The sequence below is a fragment of the Miniopterus schreibersii genome, assembly GCF_964146895.1.
Source record: "Miniopterus schreibersii genome assembly, chromosome: X".
Classification (NCBI taxonomy): Eukaryota; Metazoa; Chordata; class Mammalia; order Chiroptera; family Miniopteridae; genus Miniopterus; species Miniopterus schreibersii.
In genome coordinates, this window is record NC_138104.1 from 106,079,223 (window position 1) to 106,094,797 (window position 15,575).

The 15,575-nt window shown below is 52.2% G+C and overlaps 1 protein-coding gene across 1 annotated transcript; it reads right to left on the reverse strand.

Annotated features, from left to right (window-relative positions):
* Positions 1–804: 804 nt before the first annotated feature.
* Positions 805–15,080, reverse strand: LOC308551105 (acetylserotonin O-methyltransferase-like; the record flags this gene model as incomplete). Its single annotated transcript, XM_081125437.1, has 8 exons — positions 805–1,028; positions 4,411–4,533; positions 5,630–5,770; positions 7,867–7,985; positions 10,086–10,154; positions 11,665–11,794; positions 13,630–13,804; positions 15,009–15,080. The coding sequence occupies 8 exons, from the start codon at positions 15,078–15,080 to the stop codon at positions 805–807; spliced, it is 1,053 nt and encodes a 350-aa protein (XP_080981563.1).
* Between the last annotated feature and the right edge of the window lie 495 nt (positions 15,081–15,575).

Consider the following 15,575-nt stretch of genomic DNA (forward strand, 5'->3'; position numbering starts at 1 on the left):
GACCCACGTCCCCAAGGATGCCCATGTCCCAGTCCCCATGTCCTAGACAGACCCATGTCCCCAAGGATGCTCATGTCCCAGTCCCCTTGTGCTAGACAGACCCATGTCCCCAAGGATGCCCATGTCCCAGTCCCCATGTGCTAGACAGAACCCTGTCCCCAAGGATGCCCATGTCCCAGTTCCCTTGTGCTAGACAGACATATGTCCCCAAGGATGCCCATGTCCCAGTCCCCATGTGCTAGACAGACCCATGTCCCCAAGGATGCCCATGTCCCAGTCCCCTTGTGGTACACAGAACTACGTCCCCAAGGATGCCCATGTCCCAGTCCCCTTGTGCTAGACAGACCCATGTCCCCAAGGATGCTCATGTCCCAGTCCCCTTGTGCTAGACAGACATATGTCCCCAAGGATGTCCATGTCCCAGTCCCCATGTGCTAGACAGACCCATGTCCCCAAGGATGCCCATGTCCCAGTCCCCTTGTGCTAGACAGACATATGTCCCCAAGGATGCCCATGTCCCAGTCCCCTTGTGCTAGACAGACATACGTCCCCAAGGATGTCCATGTCCCGGTCCCCATGTGGTAGACAGAACACAACAGAGCACAGTAGAGTTCAGGGGACTAGACTAGAATAAAATAAAATAAATTTTTACAAAGAAAACAGGACAGAACCCACGAAATGAAGGGCGTTCAGCCACCGTCCACGGAAATCCCAACTCACTGGCCAGCAGAGCAGGAAAACCGAGAGCCCGAGCTGAGGCCGTCCGTCGACAGCGACGTGTGGGTGCCCAGGGCCGCGGCAGACCTACAGGGGGCGCTCCTTGCTGGCCAGGATGACGCCGTAGGTGCCCGGGGTCCTCTTGCACCTGACGTCCCTGAAGCCGGCCCCGGCCAGGAGAGCGCGGTACTGGGCCGGGCTCCGCTCCCGGCCCTCCGTCTGCACCAACATGTTCAGCGAGTACAGCTGCGTGGTCAGGGGGCCCCGTCCGTCTTCGTCCAGGAGGCTTTCGATGACCAGGACCCCACCGCCTGCGGCCGGGAGGGGTGGACATGAGTATCCCTCATTCCTTGGAGCTCCAGCCTGCAAGCACGCCCTCGGGTGGGTGCTGACCAGCTCCACGTAAGTGACCAGAGGGGTGTGGTGTATGTGCAGAGTCACCCACCTGGCCACCGGGGAACCGGTAGGGGAAGCAGACTGGTCATCACGGTGGATGACCGGTGGCCCTAAACACACAGGTAGGCGGCTGGCCCTGCTACCTCCACCATAAGACGACTTCTCAGCCAAACTAATCTTGCAACGGCTTGGACAGGCCTTCACACATCCCCCAGGAAGGACTATTATTTTTAAATATGTTTTTATTGATTTCAGAGAGAGGAAGGGAGAGGGAGAGAGAAATATCAATAATGAGAGGGAATCATTGATCGGCTGCCTCCTGCACGCCCCCTGCTGGGGATCGAGCCTGCAACCCGGGCCTGTGCCCGGTCCCGGAATCGAACCCTGACCTCCTGGTTCATGGGTCGATGCTCAGCCGCTGAGCCACGCAGGCCAGGCCAGGGGTGGCCTATTTAGCACAATTTGACAGTCGCCTCCAGATGCCCAGCAGTAAATAAAATATTTAATTTTTTTCTCTCGAAAATTGAACATGCGGAGGGTCTCTGAGGGCACCCAGGGAGCGTGGGGTGCAGACATGTGGTCAGGCTCTGGGCTGCTACAGCCTCTCAGCTGGAAGACTTGCCTCCACTGGTACTTTTGGCCATGACCTAACTACACATTTTAGATGATAGATGATAGATGATAGATAGATAGATAGATGATAGATAGATAGATGATAGATAGATACATAGATAGATAGATATAGATATAGATAGATAGATAGATAGATGATAGATATAGATAGATAGATAGATAGATAGATATAGATAGATAGATAGATAGATAGATATAGATAGATAGATAGATAGATAGATAGATAGATAGATAGATGATAGATAGATAGAGATAGATAGATGATAGATTAGATATAGATAGATAGATAGATGATAGATGATTAGATAGATAGATAGATAGATAGATAGATAGATAGATAGATGATAGATAGATAGATAGATAGATGATAGATAGATAGATGATAGATAGATATAGATAGATAGATATAGATAGATAGATAGATAGATAGATAGATATAGATAGATAGATGATAGATAGATAGATGATGATAGATGATAGATAGATAGATGATAGATAGATAGATAGATAGATAGATAGATAGATAGATAGATAGATAGATAGATGATAGATATATCTGGTTAGCAGTTTCTTTATTTTTTAATTGTTGACAGGATTACTACCCCCCTTCACCCAATCCCTGCCCCACCGCAGGCCTTCCCCACTCTATTGCCTGTGTCCACGGGTTATGCCTATAAGCATATATGTTCTTTGGTTAATCTCCTCCTGTCCTCTCTCCACCTCACCACCCCCACACTGAGCTCCCTCCGTCTGCTCCATGCTTCCGTGTCTCTGGATCTATTTTGTTTGTCAGTTTATTTTGTTCCTTAGATCCCACATATAAGTGAGATCATGGGATACTTGTCTTTCTCTGCCTGGTTCTTTCACTCAGCATAATACTCTCCGGGTCCCTCCCTGCTGTCCCGAAGGGTAAGAGATCTACCTTTTTCACAGCTGCGTAGTATTCCACGGCGTAGATGTACCACCGCTTTTTTATCTGCTCGTCTACGGATGGGCACCTGGGCTATTTTCAGATCTTCGCTATTGTAAATTGCGCTGCTATGAACCTAGGGGTGCGTATATTCTTTCTGACGGGTGTTCAGGAGTCTCAGGACATATTCCCAGAAGTGGGGTAGGTGGGTCAATAGCCATGTTGGAAATTCGGGTAAAGACAAGGGTGCTGATGAGCAAGTCGCAAGGAGCAGAGGATGACCCCGGTCCATGAGCTGCCTCACGTGCTGGCTATTTAGGCGGCAGACATCTGATCAGCTCTCACAGACACAGGATGGCAAGGTGCCCTCCGTTTCTCAAGCCAGCTTCCAAGGCAAAACACACAGGGTGGCATCAACAAGGCTCTTGCTTTCCAGTGTGAAGGAAACACAATCATCTACACCCAAAATGCATTATTTGAAGCTGTAAAAAGTACTCATGGCCCGGCCGGCGTGGCTCAGCCATTGAGCATCGACTTAGGATCTGGGAGATCTGGGTTCGATTTCCGGTCAGGGCACATGCCCAGGTTGTGGGCTTGACCCCCAGTCGGGGGCGTGCAGGAGGCAGCCGATCGATGACTCTCTCTCATCATTGATGTTTCTTTCTCTCCCTCTCCCTTCCTTTCTCTGAAATAAATAAAAAAAAATATATTTTTAAAAACCACAAACTCATGGATTCACTAAGTGCATCTTCTAGCTCTCTTAGGGGAGGGGGTCCAGAAAGCCAGGGCATTCCCAAAGCTACTAGGCAGGGGGCCAAGACTGAGCAAGTGACCACACAGGCCCTGGTGGAATGTTAATTTCAGATGAACAAAAAGATGAATTTTAGTATAAATGTGCCCAATAAATTTCTTGGACCAGAGTTTTCTTATGTAGACGATGGAGCTATTAGTGGTTACCAATCCCAGTACACAAGCTTGTGGTGGGAGCATTTATTATTGCAAAGAGGGGAGACCGTTATAACGACTGTGACCACATCCTCCTGAACCATACCATGGATGACTCAGAGGACATCCAGGGTAGTGTCCCCAGCACACCCAGAGGCTGTGACCACATGCTCATGGGCCACCAGAATTTAAGAATGTCCTGCTGTCCCTCCACCCTGATGGTCCATGAGGACACCCAGAGGCTGTGCCCATGTCCTCATGGACCATCAGGATGGAGGAACCTCACAGGACATTTGGGACAATGTCCCCATCCCACATAGAGGCTGTGCCCACATCCTCATGGACCATCAGGATGGAGAAACCTCAGAAGACAGGTGGGACAGTGTCCCCATCATACCCCAAAGCTCTGCCCATGTCCTCATGGACCATCAGCATGGAGGGACCTCAGAGGTCATGTGGGACAGTGTCCTCATCCCACACAGAAGCTGTGCCCATGTCCTCATGGACCATGAGGATGGAGGAACCTCAGAAGACAGCTGGAACAGTGTCCCCATCATACAACAAAGCTCTGTCCATGTCCTCATGGACCATCAGCATGGAGGGACCTCAGAGGACATGTGGGAAAGTGTCCCCATCCCACACAGAAGCTGTGCCCACATCCTCATGGACCATCAGCATGGAGGAACCTCAGAAGACATGTAAGGCAGTGTCCCCATCCCACACAGAGGCTCTGCCCACATCCTCATGGACCACTTGGATGACTGGGCTTCACAGGACAACTGGGACAGTGGCCCCATCACACAACCCACCTGGCTTGCAAGCCTGATGGATTCTCGCCAGCAGCTGTGCACATTTCTCATCGGCCCAGTCATGCAGGATCCTGGCCAGGATGTACAGATCTGCCTCCGGAAGGGGGTCTTGAAAGAAATCTCCTGTAACACAGGGTAGGGGCCCTGGGGTCACCCTGGAGTGGACCAGCAGCTGGCATGGTAAGGTCACCTGGGTGGATCGAGCATTCCCCAGATCTACCCAGCTGGTGACCCCCAGACCTAGCCCTGGACAAACAGAAGCCTCAATGGAGACAGTTCTGAAGATGTTTGGGGCCTTCATCAGATCTGGGAGATGATTTCATTTTCATTTCATTTCCTAAATGCCCTCGGCCAACGCACTCCAGGAGGCCGCTGGCAATCGGTCAGCATCTCCTGTGGCACCGACAGTCAGTACACGTCTCTCTGAATGAGAAGAAATGCCCCAGAGAGACCCTTACACGCAGCTGGTGTCAGACACTCAACTCTCATAATATTTTTTTCCTGCAAAAGCGTCCATTTGGGAAGGAACCTTGGAGAGCCCTGTGCCTGCAGGGTCAACTCAGAAGGCCTGGGTGGACCCAAACTCTGCAAATTCACATGCATTTCGGAGGACGTGCTGGATGCTGCGTTGACCGTTTCCAGCATCTCTCCCCGGAGAGAGGAGACGTGGGGAGCTGAGCCCCATGTTTCCAAGGCGAGAGGGAGCCCCATTCCCGCTCTCGGCTCACGGTCCTCCTCCCTCGGAATCAATTATTGTCCCCTGATCTTGCCTTCAGCCCACTTCATTTATTCCAAGCCGTGAATGTTTTGAATTTAGACACCAGTATGAGGTTCCTGGGGCGGTCGTAAGAAAATACCCCCCGCTGGGGGCTTAAACAACAGACATTCCTCCCCATGCGCTCACCACCCCATCCTGGAGGCCAGGCGTCTGAGATCCAGGGGTCCCAGGGCCCTGCTCCCCCCTGGAGTGTCCCCCCTGCCTCTTAAAGCTCCTGGGCCTCCAGGCGTCCCCGGGCTGGTGGCCGCCTCCCTCCCGTCTCTGCCTCCGTCTCCCCGACGCTTCTCCTCTGTGTCTGTTTCGCCTCCCCTGTCTCTTACAAGGACCCTGTCCTTGGACGTCGGGCCCCCCTGACCCAGGACGACCGCATCTCAGGGCCTTCACTTCATCCCGCGGACGCCCCCACGGTCGGCCTCTCCCAGCCCCCGGGTGCAAACCTACCTTCGCGGAAGGTGATCCCTTCTTCCCCTGGGAACACGAAGTGCCTCTTGGCCGCCTGCACCACAGCTGGGATGTCGAAAACGGTGACCTGGCGTCCAGGGTACAGAGAAACGCACTCCTTGGCCAGAGCCCCCGAACAGCCTGGAAGCAGACGCAGAGGGTGACGGGCAGAGATGAACCTGTGGGCGGCCACCGCGAACCCCTGAGGGTCCAGGTTGGGGACCTAGTTGTCACGGTCCCCGCGTCATCGACATGCCCCTGAGCCTACGTGGTCTCCCTGGTTCGCCCGGCCTGGGATCCAACTTCCAACACAGCGTCTGAGCTGACTGCGGCCGGGACGTCTGCCCACCGACGGCAGACAACCGCCCCATGAAGGAAGCCGGAAGCCCCAGGCAAGTGCCCCACGGAGGACGTTTCCAGGGACCACCCTGGTGACGACCCTTCCCGATGCCACCCAATACAGATCCTGGATCCAGGAGACCTTTCCTGTGGTTTCACCCCCAGGGAGGTGATCCGTATACGGACATGTATTTCGATGGAATGACCTCCCCCCCATTTCTCAGGTCAGCTGAGGTCCAGAGATTCCAAGCAACCTGCCTGAGGTCACACAGCCAGCAAGAGACAGAACCCACTTTCGAATCCAGGGTCGAATCTCCCGACGATCGCGCCTGCTGCCCGCGGAGAGCCGAGGGAACACCTTCGGGCCAGCACGGTCTCCCTCGGGGAGCTCTGTCCATCTACCTCCTGCCACGGCCCTACAAGATCTGGGGACGCCCCCCTGAGCCGCAGACCCAGGACCCAGGACCTCCCGAATGGGCCTTGCACCCTGACGTCATCACCGGCAGCTCAGCCAAAGCCACCGGGTCTTCACTTTGTTTTTAAAAGACGGACGATGCCGTTGGGCGGGTGCTCCCCAGCAGGTGCACCGAACCCCAAATCCTTAGGTCACATCCTTCATAGGCACCTTAGCACCCAAACATGAGGTTCCTAAGCTAAAGGGTGATATCTGCGCCCCCGCAGGACCCAGGAATCTCTCCTGGCCCCAGAGGCTCAGACAGAACTGGGCCTCACAAGGAAGCCATATGACAAGTGTCACCTCAATGTCTCTGTGGGTTCCTTCCCAGCATCTCGGCCAGGGGACAAGGGGACGCCTTGGACTAAAGCACCCGTTCTTAGGCCGAGCCCTGCTATCGTCTGCTCAGGTGTGGTCCCTGGACCGGCCACATCAGCGCCCCTGGGAGCCGGTCAGAAACTCAGATAGAGCCTCGGAGGGTGGGGCGCCCGCGTCTGAGTCGCAGCGGGTCCCCCGGGGGATTCTGACCGTCCCCACATCGACAGCCACGGCTCCGCAGAGGCGGCTAGTTGGTTACAGACGGTGACAAGTCGAGGCCACCACAGGCTTCGGGATGTGAAAGAGCTTCATTGATGTTTCTCTCTCTCTCTCCCTCTCCCTTCCTCTCTCTGAAATCAATAAAAAATATATATATTCATAAAAATTTTTAAAAAGCCACAAAGGGTTCAGGCATGTCTCATACAGAATTTTATTTTTTTATTTTTTATTTTATTTTTATTTTTTTAAATGTATCTTTATTGGCTTCAGAGAGAGGAAAGGAGAGGGAGAGAGAGAGATAGAAACATCAATGGTGAGAGAGTCATTGATCGAGCCCACAACCCGGGCATGTGCCCCGACCGGGAATCGAACCCCGATCGCCTGGATCCCAGGTCGACGCTGAACCGCTGAGCCACACCCGGCCGGGCAGAATTTTATTTTTTTTTAAACGTTTTTTATTGATTTTAGAGAAGAGAGAGAGAGAAACATCAATGGTGAGAGTCACTGATCGGCTGCCTCCTGCACGCCCCCTACTGGGGAATCAAGCTCGCAACCTGGGCCTGGGCCCTGACCGGGAATCGAACCCAAGACCCGACCCTGTTCCGGCCGATGCTCTAACCACTGAGCCACACCGGCCAAGGTCTCCCCACACAGGATTTTATTTTTTTTATTATTATTTATATATATATATATATTTATTGATTTCAGAGAGAGGAAAGGAGGGGGAGAGAGAGAGATAAAAACATCAATGATGAGAGAGTCATTGATCGAGCCTGCAACCCGGGCATGTGCCCCGACTGGGAATCGAACCTCGATCGCCTGGATCCTGGGTCGATGCTCAACCACTGAGCCACACCGGCCATACAGGATTTTAAACGGGGCTCCAACATCCAGACGAGAGACTCACCGCCGAGGTCGCACAGGAGCTGGAAGGGTGACAGGTCGAAGGCAGCGAGCACGCTTCTCCCCTGGACGCTCCAGACCTCCTGCAGACCTCTCATGAACAGCAGCCGCTCGCCCTCAGACCTGGGGGGCAAAACCACGCTTGTCAACACCACGGAGCGCCCCGTACGGTCACGAGCAGCAAGGCCACGGGGAGCCCTCTGCGGAGCTAAGAGCTGTGGCCCGCAGCACGCGTCCGGCTCGAATCAGTGACATGGAATCTGGTTGCTGTAAAAATACTTCATTCCGGGTGGTGAGAGCCCAGGGTCAGCCATCAGGCTCTACCCAGTGCGACTATGACTGGTCGCCTTTCCCTAGGAGCCACGAGGGACGACCATGTCCGTCAGAACAGAAATCAGAGGCTGTTTTATTATGATTATTAAATGGTTTTATTGATTTTAGAGAGAGGGAGGGAGAGAGAGAGAAACATCCATGATCCGAGTCACGGATCGGCCGCCTCTTGCTCGCCCCCTGCTGGGGATCGAGCCTGAAACACGGGCCTGGGCCCTGACCGGGAATCGAACCTGCGACCTCCTGGTTCACCGGTTGACACTTAACCACTGAGCCACGCCGGCCGGGCAGGAGTCAGACGCTTTCTAATCAGGGAAACCAAGGCTGTGTCCCTCACCCCGCGTGGCACGAGGCAAGATTATCTACTTTGCAAGTCGACCGGCGCTGTTTGAATTTTTGTAAGTTTTTTTTCTAGGATTGAAATTTTTAAAATATTTATTTTAATAAAAATATTTCTATATGAATAGAATCGTTATTATTATTTGGCAAAGCTTTTATGTAATTTTAAGTATATTACGTAGGCTTAATTAAGTTTAAAAACTTTTTTTTCTTAATAAGCAGAGAGAATATTCTAGGGCCCATTGCAATAATTTAAAGTTTTTTTTTTTATTAAAAGGTGTTTTAAAATTTAAATTTTTAAAATTAAAAGGTGTTTTAAAATTTAAATTTAATTAAAATTTAAATTTAAATTTAAATATTGGTTAAATATATTTAACCAATAGATCGTATTATATATTTTGTTTGTAAAATAACAATATATTTTATGGTAATGCCTTTAAAAGGCATTCGTTAAATTTAAAAATAGTTGTAAGAGTGAATATTTTGTTTAGACGATAAAATTTTAATTTATGTAAGTATTTATATAAGTATTTAATTTTTTTAGGCCAGTAAAGATTATATTTTACTAAAGATTATATTTTAGTAATGCCATTTGGAGGCAAGGGCTCCAAACGGTGGGGATCCTGGGAGGTGGGCAAGAGACGGTGAGGGCAGGAGGGGCCTTGCAAGGGGGCAGAAGACAAGGAGGGTGGGCGGGTGAGGACCTGGGCGTATCTCTGGGTTTGTGGGTCATGCCCCCCCCTCCACCTCACAGTTCCTCTCTCCTCTGTGCCCCTCTGGAGCCCACCGTGTAGGTGTGGTCTCCGTGTACGAATAGACAAGAGTCATCCGGCCCCAAATGTCAATATTTCAGGAGCTGAGAAGCTCTGTCCTGGCACGAGAGACTCAGTATCTGTCAGTCTGTGTGTCTCACTGTCGATCATCTATTCTCCATCTACCATCAGCCTGTCTACCTACCTCACCTACCTACCATGCAAACACCAAATCTGTGTCCGTGCATATAAAGAAAAGCAAAGGGCCCGGCCGGCATGGCTCAGTGGTTGAGCATCGGCCCATGAACCCAGAGGACAGGGTTCGATTCCCGGTCAGGGCACAGGCCCGGGTTGCGGGCTTGACCCCCATACAGGAGGTGGCCGATCCATGACTCTCATCATCGATGTTTCTCTCTCTCTCCCCCCCTCCCTCTCTCTTCTTCTTTCTGAAATCAATAAAAATATATTTTAAGAAGAAAAAAAAAAATTGGCCCTTAAAGGGAAGGGCCAATTCTTATCTACTCAGGAAGCTGATCTACACAAATATTAGAACAGAAAAATCTGTGTTTTTTTACATTATTATTTTAAATTAAATATCAACTTCCAAATCTTTTTGCTCTATTGGGACACATTTATTCAGCCCGGTAAAGGGGAACGCTTTATAAATGATATGACTGTCTAACCATAGGCTGCGCACCTGAAACAAATCCAAAATAATATTAAATGTAAACTGAAATTGAAAAAAAAATAATTGTAATTAAAAAAAAAAAAAAAGTACAAATAAATAAAATATTAGCGTTACCTGTAGATGGCGGTAAAGAGCTCTTCCGAGGGAACCCCGAACGCCTTCAGATACTGGTTCTTTCCTTCTCTGAAATCAGGGCAGGAAGCCTGTCACCCGGGTTCGGGGACAATCCCTGAACCTCAGTGAATGCACACAGGTGGTCCCACAGCCTGCCCTCGGGGGTGGGGAACCTGTTCTCTGCCAAGGGCCGTGTGGGTATTTCTAACATCATCGAGGGCCGTGCAAAAGGATCGGCTTAACAATTAGCTATGACGACCGCTCCTAGATGGATTGAATTTCGAGCCCTGCCTGCGGTTGGCTTGGCAGGGCCGGACGCGATGATTTCCCTGGTCGTTTAGGGCCTGAGGACCGGACGTGCCCCACCCGGGCCTTAGATCACGGGTGGGACAAGCAGGAAGTGTAATTAAGTGACCAGTTGATGGAACGCATGCATGCCTTCCATTCCTGGTCAAAAAACACGAATATTCAGAGCTGCGGGGTCCCCTACGAGCAAAGAAGGGGTGAAATTTTGTTGTCAATTCTCACTGGAGGATATTTTTTAACAGAGAGTGGGAGGGAGGGGACACAGAGAGAGAGAGAAACGTCAGTGTGAGAGAGAAACATCGATGGGTCGCCTCCCACACCTGCCCCGACGGGGTGCGGGGAGCGAACCTGCCATCCAGGTACGTGCCCTTGACCAGGAATCGAACCCGCGACCCTGGGGTGCCCGGGGGGGCTCCCTTTCTAACCGCTCCAGCTGCGGCGCGGAATAAAATTTTAATGGCAATAGAAAGACTGTGACGATGACGTGCCCTTTGGGGACGTCACAGCCTCGAACGACTCATGGCCCAGCGTCTGAGGATGGAAAGCTCCTTATAACTGGGGAGACTGCTGATGAGCCTGGAGGACCAGCTAGTTACCTGCGGCAGGTAACTAACTAGTCTACCCCTAGTTCCTTCTCTCCGCCTCCCTGTAGCTCGGTGAAGAATTTCTGGTGCACCCGACGCCACCCGGGAGGGCTCCCTGGTGTCCAGGACAACTGTGTCCCTGTTGCTTGTCCCCTCCTGCCCCTGTCCTGGTCCCTGCACCCCCAACGCCAGCCCCCGTCCCGTCTCAGATACGTAGCCCGGTCTCTCCCTCTCACCGCTGTGCTCTGCGCCCCGTCTGCGGCTCGCGCCCCTTTAATATTTAATTTTAAATTGAATATCAACTTCGAAATCTTTTGCTCTGTTTGGACACATGTATTCAGCCCGGTAAAGGGGAACGCTTTATAAATGATACGATCGTCTAACCCTTGGGCTGCACACCTGAAACAAATGCAAAATCATATTCAATGTAAACTGAAATTGAAAAAAAATAATTGTAATTTAAAAAAAAAAAAGGTAAAAATAAAATATCGCAGCAGATTTATTATATTAAAGTGGCCGCCACAGGTGACCCGCAGGTGATCGAACGCCTGCTCTGAATTTCCAAACGTACAGGTGGCCCCCATTTGGTTCTCCGAGGGCCCTGGCGTGTCGACGCCTCAGCGCCCTGAAGCCACCCCGGGGTGGCCCTGGGATGTCACCCACGCTGTTGACAACACGCACACGCCTACCTCACAGCCTGGGCCAGGTGTGCCCAGCACAGGTAGGTGGTCTTGGCCATGTACAGCAGCATGTTGTGCTGGGACCTGGGGCTGGACCTGACCAGGTAGGCACTGGAGAGCTCTGTGTTTTCATAAAAAGCTGAAAAAGGGAACAGCAGGAAAAAAATTAAATAAGTTAACATTTCAAGACGTGGCCGTGAGCCGCCGCCGAGACGGACAACGTCGCGATTTCCGTTTGGCCTTTCCCTGCGAGCACGGAGATCCCCGCGGCGAGGGGTTTACCCCGAAGGGACGGGTGGCAATGGACGGGTCCCTACAGCGGGAACGGTGCTTGGCGTGGGATCCTGCCGTGCTCCTGTTCCTGGGGCAGCATTTCGGCTCTTAGGACAGGGGCACGGCCTGTCCGATTCGTGACGAAGGTGCTGTCCTTTAACCACCGGGCAGAAACTTGTCCTGGCTGCTGAATGCCCCCGGGGCTCTCCCGTGGACCCCAAAGCAGGGCCCGAGAGCCAGCTGCAATGCCCTCTCCGGCAGAGCATCCGGGCAGCTACCCAGGGCGTCCCCAAAATACACGTGTCCGCACTTTAAGAGCCGATAGCTCAATGGACGTTTCTCTCTTTCCCGCCAGACAAAGCTTTGAGCAAAGGAAATGGATCCGAAAGGGCCCCTAGACTTTTTTTTTACGGGGACACGTAAAAGATAAAGTTGACGGGACCAAACCGGCAACCGTCGACGCGCCGAGGGCGCACAGATACCCCGTGAAATGATTCCTGACGTTCGCGATCCCTTTGCTTTGTGGTATCGGAAGGGTCGTCCGTTTGAAAACAGGCCTTGACCCGAAATAAAATGATTCGTTTCTACGGGTTCTTTTAAATGTTGAAACCGAACCGCGTGCCCATAAACTCCGACTTTACTGTCGTTCAAAGCGTGGGCATAGATTTCTTTTGGGGTGGGGGAGACGCCCTGTATACCAGTAGGGATGGTCGGCAAAGGTTGTCCCCGGCACGGCCTCTGTGGCTCTCGCTGGCTTGCGCCCTGGCACCTGCTGCATCTGCCAGCCTGGCTATCTGAGAACTGTCACCTCCCAGGTGGCATCTTCCTGCTCAGTATAATGCCGGCCAATGTTTAAGCAAAAAGCCTACAGGGGGCCCTGGCCGTCCGTGGTTAGAGCTTCGGCCTTCGGACGGACGGAGAGGTCCCGGGTTCAATTCCGAGGCCGGGTTGCAGGCTCGATCCCGCCCTGGTCCAGGTGCGTGCGGACAGCAACCAATCCATGTCTCTCTCTCTCCTCCCTTTCTGCTCGCTCTGCAAAAATCAATGAAAAAAAATATCCTTGGGTGACAATTAAAAACAAATTTAAAAGCCCCTGCAGCCGGCCACACTCTCCTGCTCCTTTTTAGACCGACCCAAGCAGTCGTTTCTCGACTTGGCAATTTCACAAAATTGCACAGAATCCGAAAATCGCCCTCGGCGCTCAACCTGGGGTTAACTGGTTTGAGTTTCGCCGAGTTGGGGCAGTTTTTAAAAAGCGTATATTCCCGTATTTCCTGGGAGGAAAGCCGCGTCGGCACCCAAATAAAAATGTGACCTCACCGTGAATGGCCACCTTCGGATTGAATATATTTAGCGTGCTAGAGGATTACTTTCTTGGCATAATTTTTTTTTTATGTACTTTTTAAAAATATGTCTTTATTGATTTTAGAGAGAGGAAGGGAGAGGGAGAGAGAGAGAAACATCAATGATGAGAGAGTCATTGATCGGCTGCCTCCTGCACGCCCCCGACGGGAGATCAAGCCCAAAACCCAGGGCATGTGCTCTGATGGGGAATCGAACCCTGACCTCCTGGTTCATAGGTCGATGCTCAACGGCTGAGCCACGCCGGCCGGGCTGTGGACTGTCCCCGGCTGGCTCTTCCCAGAAAAACGGCGCCGAGGGTGAGCATTTAAAAACGCCTCCTTTGAAACCGACACATACCTCTTCCTCCTCTCGTTTCCGCTTGAAGGAGCTTCAGGGACACGCAGGTGTCCAGCAGCAGCTCTGTCCCCCGGGAGCTGGTGCCCAGCCGTGCGGCCACTGCGTCCGAGCCCAGGGGCCCCGGGGCCTCGGCGAGAGTGTCAAACACTCCCAGCTCGCAGGCGGCAAAGAGAACCTCGGGAGAATTGAAAGCAGGGACTGGAGGAGATACGTGTACGCCTGTGTCCATGGCGGCATCGGTCACAGTCGCCAAGGGGTGGGAGCAACCCAAGTGTCCGATATTATGGAATATTATACAGCCATGAAAAGGAATGACATTCTGATACCTGCTACAACATGGATGGACCTTGAGGACATTAAGTGACAAGCCAGGCACTAAAGGGCACATCCTATAGGATTCCACTTATACGAGGTCCCGAGAGTTACAAATTCACAGAGTCAGGAAGAGGAAGGGTGGGCGCCAGGGACTGGGGAAGGGGGATGGGGGGGGTGAGTGTTTTATGGGGACAGAGCTTCAGTTTGGGACGATGACAAGGTTCTGGAGATGATGGTGGCGATGTTTGCCCAACGATGTGAATGCCACTGAACTATACGCCTAAAAGTGGCTAAAATTGTAAATTTTATGTCTATTTTGCCACAATAAAAAGAGGTTTTGCCCTGGCCAGTTTGGTTCAATGGTCAGAGCATTGGCCTGCAGACTGAAGGGTCCCGGGTTCGACTCCAGCCAAGGGCACATACCTGGGCTGCAGGCTCGATCCCTGGCCCCCGGTCGGGACCAGATGTCTAGTGGGGACACCATCTAGTGGAGGAACTGGGCCCCAGGGACAGTGAGGGCCAGGATTTGGTGGGAGCTGCCACCATAGGGGACATTTTTTCCATTGCTTTTTAGAGAGAGCGGGAGGGAGATGTGACAGAGACACATCGATTGGTGGCCTCCCACGCGCGCCCCAACCAGGGCCAGGGATCGAGTCTGCAACCCAGGTACGTGCCCTTGACCAGGAATCGAACCCGGGACCCTTCAGCCTGCAGGCCGACGCTCTAACCACTGAGCCAAACCGGCCCAGGGCAGGGCCATTCCTTGGCTGGTTCAACCTGTTCTACGGTTGCATTAAATTTTATTCTATTAAGATTATACCAGCTCTCGTCCTGTTAAATTGGTGACAGCTAATGACCCAGGATCGTGTGTGGCAAAGCGACCACCCTCCCAGGATTTATAACGCACCCGACACTATAGAGAGCCAGCAGCATTCTAAGACGGGGTCCGCAGAAGGGTCCCCAAGGCAGCGCTCACCCATGAAGCAGTCCCACCCACCCCCCACCCCCTCTCCCGTCCGTGGGACCCGAGCCTGCCCAGCAGTAGGTTCTTCCCCGGCTCCTACCTGGGAGACCATGAAGCCGTGAGAGCACTGGTCCAGGAGACTCGGGGTGGCCTGATCCCCCGGGGAACTCATTTCCTTCCAGGCCACCTGGCTTTGAGGGTCCCCGGTTGTCCTGGCTGCAGGGGGTACGGGGCTGTTAGCAAGCTGGGGACGACCAGCGACTCGGTGCTGGAGCAGGAGACCCACCAGCGAGACAAGACGGTCACGGTGGAGAATCCCATGAGCCTTATTAAGGGGATGACACGGCTTACGGGCTCCCGCTGGTTTTCTGCCCACGCCTGCTGTCCCCGAGGTGCCCACGGCCTGGAAATAATATATTATGTCATTGTCACGTTTTATTAGCTTATGTTTAAGTTAAATTTCAATTTTTATTTTTATTTTTTTATTTTTTTATTTTTTAATTAAATATATCTTTATTGATTTCAGAGAGAGGAGAGGGAGAAAGAGAGAGAGAAACATCAATGATGAGAGAGTCATTGATCGAGCCCGCAACCCGGGCGTGTGCCCTGACCGGGAATCGAACCCTGATCACCTGGACCCTAGGTCGACGCTCAACCGCTGAGCCAC